At 39.9% G+C, this 10,290-nt stretch overlaps 1 protein-coding gene across 1 annotated transcript; it reads right to left on the minus strand.

The window, feature by feature from the left end:
• Positions 1-310: 310 nt before the first annotated feature.
• On the minus strand, positions 311-8,900 carry LOC129362343 (interleukin-5 receptor subunit alpha-like). Its single transcript, XM_055033835.1, has 10 exons — positions 8,821-8,900; positions 8,188-8,270; positions 7,584-7,624; positions 7,310-7,458; positions 7,032-7,207; positions 4,881-5,008; positions 3,495-3,636; positions 3,172-3,277; positions 2,660-2,741; positions 311-1,774 (listed from the first exon to the last, which is right to left on the minus strand). Exons 2-10 carry the CDS (start codon positions 8,255-8,257, stop codon positions 1,688-1,690), a joined length of 981 nt encoding a protein of 326 aa, XP_054889810.1. The 5' UTR covers positions 8,258-8,270; positions 8,821-8,900; the 3' UTR covers positions 311-1,687.
• Positions 8,901-10,290: the final 1,390 nt, after the last annotated feature.

Genomic DNA, 10,290 nt, shown 5'->3' on the forward strand with positions numbered 1-10,290 from the left:
GCACAGAATCATCTCAGTACTGATTCACATTCTCAGGTTAGAGAGACTCGCCTGGTATAAAGCAATTCTTTCAGTACTGAAATTTATGGATTTAATCAAAGTATGTTATGAATACGTGTGCATTTACTCCATCTTAGGTCCAGACTAGATTCTTTGTTGCTTTTGCCACCACTATATGATGTAAGATATAACCAACAGCAGTATTCAGAGATGCAATGAGTTCATAACTCGCTTAATAACTTTGGTTTGTGTCTAAAAGTTGCATATTGTGTAAAAATAAAAGGATATAACTGGAGTTCCAGACCGAACGGAAAACTCAAGAACTTAATTTTATTCAACATAATAAGAGTACAAGTTTTGCAGAACATCGCAATAAACACTGGAACAATCTCAGCTTAGTACACATGTGCAAAAATCTTAAACCAGCCCGTCTCTTCAGACTCAGCAGGTACGAAAGTCGAACGACAAAATACTCTAAACACATGCAAATAATATCTGATGAGTAACAGAGTTTGTACATTTCCAGGTCAGTATTTAATTCCAGTTGATTTTGCCTTCGCAGGCCTTCTCTGTTGTCTCCCCATTCAAAGACGCAAGACCTCCACTGAACTACAAAACATCCTCCGCCATGTTTTACAAATGGCTTGTACGCCGGTGGCCTCTGTGTGTCGACAAGGGTTTAAATTAAAACATTCTGATGTAACGGAGAAACCCAGACGACCGGCGCCCGATCATTTTAACTCAGGTTATTGTTTCATTTCACATCATTTCTCCTTGTGGAGTTTTTCAAAAATTGACCTCTGGCCAACATGTCACTTTAAAAATGTTTTCTTTTTTAATCCTTTCAGGAATAATCAACTAAAAGAGAGTCAGGCTTGACTACGTGTTCGGTTTCTTCAAACATTTAGCACCCATGTGGCACAGCCTTAAAAAGCCTTGAATTCATGTGTTTTAAGCTAAAGCCTTAAAATGTCTTGAATTGATTTTAAATAATGTAGGTTGGCCTTAGATGCGTTAATCACAGGTCTTAAAATGAAGCATGATTTTTTTATCTCATTCTATGTTGTTTATTTTTCTCGAGACTTTTCTGTCTGGCAAAAGTTTGACTTCTTTATTGCATTCTGAGACTCGAGGCTACCGCTAACTAGCTGCTAATAAAGAGTGAGCTAGTTAGCTAGCTCTTTTGCATCTACCACTGGTAAGTGTAAATTATCGCCAGTTTGCTGGATTAAATCTGACAGTGGCTCACTTCTGTTGCCAACCCGGACAAGGCTGCAAGCATTACTAAAAGACAAAAAAAAAAAAAGCTTGGTGCTGTTGTATAAAATATTCAGTCTCCTTTTGTACATTTCTCTGGTGATGCAGGTCTTAAATTTCATTCATGGTGGTCTTAAAAAGTTTTTAATTCCAAACCTGTAGCAAGACGTTCCACAATTTCTGACTATAAATAAAAAATATTTGCTCCAAAATGCACAATCTAGCACATCGCTTTTCAGATGCAATAGAAAATATGAATTATTGACATGGATTTTAGACCAGGCTTTACAGAGGAAGATTATGAATGCATTTAAATACAATTTCTACACAGGCTGTTATATGTCTGCAGCATTATGTGCCCTCTATATACGTGTGCTGGCTCATCCATATAAGTACTGGCAGCAAATACACGCCTTCTCCCTGAACCGTTTTAATGGGTTGTTGCAGGCGGTTGCACTGCGTCCTCCACCTCAGTGATTTCTTCCTCGGGCTTAGTGGTCGGAACAGGATGGAAGAACTGCAAACCCAAGAAGAAGAAAAACATCACAACCAAGTGGACACAAACACGAATGCTTACACTGGCGCCACTGCCAAAAATACAAAGTGGGTTGCGTGTTGGGAGCTGGGAGGAAAATCACAAATGGTTCCCAAATCTGTTTGCAAATTAAATTCAGAAACATGTGATATGATATCCTTTGTGCTTAAATATAAAACTAAAGATATAACTTCGATTTAAGCTTAAGGATTCGTAGTATAAGCACAACAGGAAAGAACTGTCGCATTTCAATTCATGTAAAACTGTGGAACAAGTTGAATAAGGAGTTAAAGTCAAAATCGAATACAATGGAAAAGAAAATATAAGGAGGTCATTTTCGCAAGACATAGAAATATGGGTGAGAGTTCACACAATGTGCATATGTAAATTGAGGCTGATGTGTATGAGTGTGTGGGTATAGATCTATATGTAAACCCAGAAATAATGGAAAATTAATGAATCTGTTTATTATTATTTTTATTTGATTTAAACACAAGGATCCTTCTGTAAATTTTGTTTGAGTTTATGGGGTTGGAATTCATAAGTTCCTTATTTCTCCCTACACCTTTTTGAGCATGTTAAGATTATTGTGGTACAAAAATGCATGTCATCTGCATTCCTTTGTTCATCTGTGTGATTTTATGCTTCTATCAAAACAGCAGAAGACAAACTTTCTCATTTGCAAAATGCTAACGAAAACAGAGTGGCGTCACATCTTAGCGTTTGGAGAATCTCTTTCCTTTTGTCTAACGACCACAAACCATTTCTCCAGCTGGCGCTTGTGATTTGGTCATATTTACCCACGATGCCCTGCGCTCTGTAAAGTGTGAGCGAATGTGTGTGTGTGCAGCGTGAGCGTGTGCTTACGTTGATCGGATCGGTCTTTTCCAGGAAATGTTTGTACTTGGCCGGGGGATGAGGAATCGGAGGAAACAGAACCTTGACCAGCCTGAGAGACACAAGGCGCGCTTTAGGAAGATCTTAAATCCATATTTCAGAGTCACTTCATACCAACTTTGTTATGACATGGAAAGCTGACGCGGGGTTATGTTGAAGAAAAGAAGAAAACGCCAAGGCTTTCTTTATTACTTATTGAACTCATTCTACCTTTAACTATTGGCGACTCCTGAACATCTCAAGCGTTTCATGAGAAAAAAACACAAGTGTGGTGAAGGCTTTCTCACTTGAAGAGACACTATACTCATCCTTCTTACTCTTCTTTGAAAGAAACTTCACAGGTTCTGCAAACTTAAAAGTTGCCTCTGTGTGGGTGTTTCTTTTTTCTTTTTTTTGCCTCAATTATGAGAAATCATGTGTCAGAGACGGAAGCAGTTGAGCAACAAGGAGATGGAAACGGCTACAACGGGTCATCGGTCTACCTCTGATGGCGCAGCATCAACAGCACGGCCAGGAGGATCATGGGTATTCCGAGCGAAATCAGGGCGATTATGAGAGGATCGAGTCGATATGTTGGCTGCTCCACAACTGCGTATACACACACACACACACACACACACACACACACACACACACACACACACACACACACACACACACACACACACACACACGCGTGCATACGTGAGCACAAGGAGATGAGTTATTTCACTGACGACGTCGCTGCACTTCAGCTGGAAGTCAGGAAAACAGGAACCAGTCGACGGTCAGATCGTTCATTCTGAGAAAATGAAACCGCACTCACTGACTGTGGGGCTCCACTCGCTCCACTGGGTGCATCCGAAGCAGTCGATCGATATCTTCGCCCTCATCCTCACCCTGTAGGTGGGAGCGGCGGCATTGGGCTCTATGTATTGCAGCCCATCTGAAAAGGTTCTCGGCTTTTCCTGTTTTGAAAAGATTATTTTTCATTTCAGTTGGTTGATTCAGGTTGTTATACTGTGGCTGGTGTGCAATTTACAGCGGTGTGAAAAAGTGTTTGCCCCCCTTTTCTGACTTCCTATGTTCTTCCATGTTTGTTGCACAACATCAGACCAATTTAAACAGTGAAAGACAACACAAATAAACAAAGAATGCAGGCCTTAAATTATAAAAAGTGACCTATTGGACTCCCTTAAACAGTTGAGGATAGATCAATGTGCTACAAAAAAAAGCTGTTCTTTACATTTTGTTTGCACAAAATCATTCTTTGATAAGATTTTTGTTTCACAGTTCTCCCTAATTTGAGATCCTTTAAGATTGAATTGTTTTAGGGTCTCTGTCACTTTAAATCCTTTAAATCAAAGAAGCTGCTGGCCCCGCCCACCTACTCAACATTTGCCCTCATATGTGAAAATGGATGCGCAATTATACAACTGTGAAAGTTGCATTGTAGCGTTTGAAAAGCAGAACTGGAGCCTCCTGCACAACCAACAGGAACGCAGCAAGTGGTTTCTGGACGGGAAATCAATAATGAAACACTTGTCTTTTCCAGCAGCCGTTGTACAACACATACAGCGGTAAAACCAGCTGACCAAACATGCTGAAACTTAACTTGGGTTGCCAGGTGACGTGCAGTAATTGCTGAATTGCGAGGTTATGTTACAGAGGTTTTTCAAATGGCTCGTTTTCCACACACCAAAAAATATGAACTTGTTGCCAAAACCCGGCTTGGTTTCTAAAGTACATGAGCTGATTTTAGAAACAGCAGAAACCCAAATGAAAGTCCAAAAAAAGTGCAAAATCTGACTCAACATCTGGACATGATGCTGAGGAAGAAAGAAAGTCAGGAACAAATGAGAAGAAAAAATAAAGTAAGTAAACATGGCACGGTGGCGAAGCTTCCCAGGAGAGTCCAGCCAATCAAAACTACCCCGAGAGAGCAGTGAGTCAGGAAGAAAGTGCATTTTATTTATCTAGCACCTTTTTCAGACAGCAGTCACGCAGTGCTTCACAACAAAAATAGTGAAAAAAAAAACAACAACAAAAACAGTGAAAGCAATAAAAACACAAAGAAAGAATCAACACTGAGAGACCCAAGAGTGACAAACATGCGAAAATATATTAAATTAGGAAGGAGGCAAACACTCTTTCATACCACTGTGCAGCCACACACACACATACACACACACACACACTGAGACAGACATACCTGGTCGCCGATGTCCAGCTGGTAATCAAAACAATGTTTAAAAAAATTACTGCTTGGCACGTCCCAGTTTATGTGAAGGTTCCCATCCCGGAGCGATGCACTGACGTTTGCCGGAGGATCCAGGATATCTGCGGCCAAACCCAAACAGCCACAGGTCAGTGTCCAGCCCAAAGGCAACTGTTTGTCTTTTGAAACGCAAATTTTTATGACTTTGTTTTTTTTTTTGTCTTTAGATGGTTACTGATATTTTTGGGGCTGAAATTTGCTCCTCTTTTGTTTATTTATTTACAATAGCCCTAACAGGCTGTTCATGTCGATCTATGGAAGAACATTAGGGCCAGTGGGGAAAAAAAGATAATTGGTCTTGAAATCTTTTTTCCAGTTGACCTAATATTCTCCTTTCTCATGAAGGGGGTAATTGTTGAATATATTTACTGTTGTGTGTTTTGACTTAACGCAGAAACAACTCTCCATGACAATGGGGAAAAAAAGTTGGTGTTTTTTCTGTTTTTACACCTTTAGTTCCATAGACACAGCAATACATATCAATATATTTTTTAAATGTGACTAAATGCTGTCACTGTGATCTGCTTGGTGATAAAATTGCACCACTTTAACTTTAGAAAGAGTCTAAAATCTTGAAGTGGTCTCATCAGTTAGTTGTGATTTTATTTACTTTTTTTTATTTCTGAAAAAGAGCAGTTTTTTGTGTTTATGGGACTGCAGCTGGGAACAGTATCAGAGAATCTATTGCCAAAAAGAGTGCAAGGAATATTTTTTTTATTTCATATTTAACATCTCTTTTATCATCTCAGTGCATCCCTGTGCAGTTGCTCTGTAATTTTGACCTAAATTTAATCAGAGCAGACAGAAATGTATCATTAGAGCTCTCGGATGCTTTCATATTCCAAGTAACTTAAGTTTTGATCTTACTGAAAAAAGAAATAAAACTACGTCAACACAAAGCAGAACCAACCAGAAATAACTTTCTGGGAGAAACTCTTTGCATACATAAGCATACATGGGAAGAGTTGTCCTACTTCTTCAAAATCTGGAGCTTTTAACAAGAAAGTGTTGCTCTGTCAGCAGGGCATCACAAGACGAAAGCTTTTCTGTTCCCGAAGCCCAAATTAGTTCTGACCTCTGACATTACGCCCTGAGTTGGTGTTAAAGTGCCTGCTGCACTCCAACACTGTCAAGTTTGTTCAGGTTGCAGTGTCAACACTTTCACCTGATCATTTCCTGTGAAAGACGACTCATGTTTTCAGCTGAAAGAATGACGAGGGGCTATTTTTAGCTGTGGGACTCGACCGTCTGGTGAGGAGTAAAACTTGAGCAGATGTGGAGTCATTAGCGACACTAAAGATGCATCTTAGTGCTGCATCTTAAAATTTTCATTTTGGGTTTTAAATTCTCCTGTAATTGGTCCTATGACTGCTTTTCTTAATGTGTTTTTTTTATATGTTTCAGAAAACAAACACAGTAGTGTTTAACTATGAAGTGGAACGTGAAGGATAAAGAGTTTAGAAAGTCTTTTCGAGTATGTATGGAGGAGGAATGGAGCCACTGAGTGAAATAAAATCTGATTTTTTTTCTCTTCTAAGAATTCAGAGATTAAAGTCAGAATTTTGAGAAAATTGGGTCAGTGGCCCCTGTCCTCTTCCTGTCCCAAAACAAATCTGACAATTTTTTTTCCTCCGCTCGCTTCACGCATTTAGAAACTGATTATTTTATTATTATTATTTATTCTAAAATTTGCTCAAACTCAGTTTGGAACCTACAGAATGTGCCAATGGTTATTTCCAAGTCTTGTATCAGACTATCAACTGGCTTTAGGTCTGGACTTTGACTGGGCCAATCTAAGGCGTGAATATGCTCGGATCTATTCCAACGTTGCTCTGGCCACAAGGCTCAAGGTCGTCCTGCTGGAAGGTCATCATCCAGGACCGTCCGCATCAATTTTTCCGTTTTCCATGGAGACGGGCCATTCAAGGCCCAAACGGTTAAATATTCAAATGTATCGCTTTCTCTCAAAGTCCTACTCCTGACCTGCCTGCCTGAGGTTCCTGATCGTCATGGTGCCGTTTTTGTCGTCAAAGACAAAATGTTACGGTGTACTCAGCCAGAACAGTGTGTGAAGTTGAAGCTTACCCAGTTGCTCCTCTATGAACGTGGCGGTGTAACACGTCCTGGCGCCACGCAGGATCACTTCAAAATCGACGACTACTTGCTTTTTCTGGCCGCCGTCGATTGTCCAGGATATGAAGCCGACGCCGTTTGCCGAGCTTTGGTTCCGAGAGTCGACCAAGCTCTTGTTCTCCAAAAGACTGCAATGAAACGAACAGGAACGCCCTCGCAGTCGCGTTTTGCTAAGTATGGGGGAGTCTTTGTGTTTTGTGTTTGGAGCGGGTCACGGTGACGGGGATTACCTGACAGAAACGGACAGCTGGGCGCCCGTCTCCAGAGCGTCGAACGACCAGGAGCAGTTGAGCTTGTCGGTTCGGGACACCGAACAAACGACGGACACCTCCTCCGACTCCTCGTCGACCTCATGGCATCTGTCCGTCTTGGCCACGTTCTGCAGGCGAATGGAAGAGGAGGAGGTTTAGGAGAAACTGAAACGTCATTAGAAACTAAAATGTCGTATGTTGACAGCTATGACATGACGACATTGAAGGTGAAAAAAGATTTTGGCGCTCATACAACAGAGGGGTTATCGACGTCTGGATCGTCTTCCCTGCGCTCTGGTAGAAAGAAATGACATAAATCCAGCGTTAGAACTTGGAGAGCATTCGCCGTCAGGTTCACGCAGCTCATCATCGTGTCAATTCTAGTTTTTTCTGTAAATACCTTCGTACACTTGAAATGGGACAAGACTAACTTACAAGCAACTTTTCAGCAAGATATGGGAGCTTGTTTTAAGTCAATAATTCCTCAAGATTGATGGAAAGGTTCCAGCTCCACTGGCTGGTTGTCACTTTTAAGAAATGTCTTGTTAAAAATGGAAATGATCTTCTTTTTTCAAATTAATATTAAGAAATTATTGACGTAAAAGCTCTTAAGTTTTATAATTTTATAAGGTTTTGTTTTAATGCACTAGAATGAAGTGCATGTCTTACTTCAATTTTTGGTCTCTAAACCAGAAATATTTGGTAATATTTGTGATTCTCTTTTTTTTTTTTTTTTTTTGCGCCATACTGAATTCATCAGAATTTCCAGGAATGTTTGTCCAACACGAAAAGGAACCATCGCCCTATCACTAAAACACAATTATTTTTGTTTTAATTGCGAGTAAGTTGGCACCTACCACTCTGTGAGACCCGCAGCAGCAGGAGAAAACTGAACCACAGTACAGGAAGAGCAGGAGAGAGCTTCATAGTCGGTGCAAACCTGGCAACACACACAGAGAGAGAGGCATCAGATTACGCACGACTGGAAAAAGCAGATGCGAGGAATCCTCGTCGATATTAGGCTCTTTTACCTTTCCGTAAGAAAGCGAATACCTGGTTAGCCAGACATGAGTTTTAGCCTCAGTCGCTGGACCACAAATAAACTGACTTGAGTTTGCTGCGGGTGATTTCCTGGCTTTTATAGACTTCCCCTTTTTAGCTTCCTTCATACACAAGCTGACTTCTTGTAAATCACCTCCAAGGGGGCACAAGCGGATTTTAAGAAACTGCCTTTCTGGTGTCTGTGTCGGTTCTCCACACGATGCCCTCGAGGTTTCAGAAACTCAAGTCTTCAACCACAGTTAAGAGACACAAAGAGTTATCTGGGCTCCACTGGGTTTACACACACAGAGCTACTCTAAGAAATGGACACTTCCCGACTTCTCACTGTACATATCAGCTTGAATCTCAGAAGGGAAACTCTAGCAGAGCTTTCTGCCCGTCAGGCTACAGAAGAACGATTAGATAGAGAGTTAATAAGGTGTCGTTACCTCCTTCTGTGGCTCCACGCTGCCGCTGAGTGTGTTTCTCTTTCTGTCAAGAGACGCAACGAGATGATTTTGGGGAAATATGGTGCATGACGTCACCTACTGTACAAAGCTTCAGGAAACCAAAGCAGTTCTTTTTTGTTGTTGTTTTTTTTTTCGCTTTGGTTTTTGTCATATTGCTCACGCTTAGTAAAGGCGTTTATGTTTCAAGTTTTAACAGCTCAAAACGTAAATATTTGATGGAAAATACTGTAAAAGAGCAAAATGTACGTATTTGAGTTTTAATTAATTGGATTTTTAAGACTTAATTAATTCAATTAGTTTAATGCAACTCATATTGTGAAGACATTTAAAAAAAATTTTTGTTAAGGATCAAAGCCGGCAAAACCACAAAACATAAACCCAGTTTCTAGGAATATGAAAGTAATACAATAGAACAATAGATATTTTTAACATATATGAAAATATTTTTTGCTAAAAAAGAAAGTAATACGATGTGGTGATCTGTATATGCATTTAGCACATAGCTGGGGCTCCTCCAGCAATGTGGCCCTTAGGTCAGCAACCCATTTTTTTCTCCTCTTCCTGTTCATGAAACCCCACAGACTCTAACCAGTTCAGGCCAGTTTGCTGGTCAATCAACCCGAGTGTTTGGTGAACCGTTGCCGAGTCTAGTTGGGAGATAAAATCAGCGTCACCATAAAGCTAATTTTTTCCCCGGTCCAAAGTCTTCATTTCTCCTGACATCACTGCTGGACTTCAAGCAACGTGGATCCACTTGTCCACTCGTCCTCTGGTCTGACCCTGGTGTAGAAAATAGATTTTAAAAAACTTTACCATTATAATCTGAAACGTGTGACTTCGGTCCACTGGGCAACACTCCATTTATGGCTTCCCCTCTTTGTTACCCTCTGAGGACGAACCAGCGTCTTTCCCTCTGACCTTTGGTGACCCTCTGATGGACAACGATCAAGTCAGCAGTCTTCTCCATGACTCTGTAGGCCGTAAGATTTCTGTGTTCAAAATCGACTATATTTGGGACTTGAGTAATTTTTATATTTTCAGAAGAAAAATAGGGATTTATTAGCTATAACCCATAATCATCTAAATTAACTAAATAAATGCAGAATTAATTCATATAGATTAATGTTTTTAATTAATCTGAGATTATTGTTTTAATGAAAAGACTTAAATAATTTTTTTCTTTTTTTTTTTACAATATTTAGAATTTATTAACATGCACCAGTTTATCTGGTGCATGTTAAACTAATTCAAACTAATTTTAATTCTGACGTTAACAAAAATAGCAATAGTTCTCAGTAGGCTTTAAGAAAACTACGCTAAAGTTCCAATATTGAAAACACTTCAGGATTTTTATTTTATTACTCTAAAAGGTAAAACCCCTCTCAATGCCATTGGCAACACTATTTGGATCCCAAAAAAGCAATAAAGTTTCATAGTTTAAAGGTTTAT

This window comes from Poeciliopsis prolifica, unplaced genomic scaffold (assembly GCF_027474105.1).
Source record: "Poeciliopsis prolifica strain line A6 unplaced genomic scaffold, Auburn_PproV2 SCAFFOLD008, whole genome shotgun sequence".
In the NCBI taxonomy this organism is placed as follows: domain Eukaryota; kingdom Metazoa; phylum Chordata; class Actinopteri; order Cyprinodontiformes; family Poeciliidae; genus Poeciliopsis; species Poeciliopsis prolifica.

Coding starts and splice junctions, on each gene's coding strand:
- LOC129362343 (XM_055033835.1), bottom strand. CDS start 8,257: ATGAAGCTCTCTCCTGCTCTTCCTGTACTGTGGTTCAGTTTTCTCCTG. Junction 3,278..3,494: donor CGAGTGGAGCCCCACAGTCA/GTGAGTGCGGTT, acceptor GTGTATACGCAG/TTGTGGAGCAGCCAACATAT. Junction 2,742..3,171: donor TTGATGCTGCGCCATCAGAG/GTAGACCGATGA, acceptor TGTGTCTCTCAG/GCTGGTCAAGGTTCTGTTTC.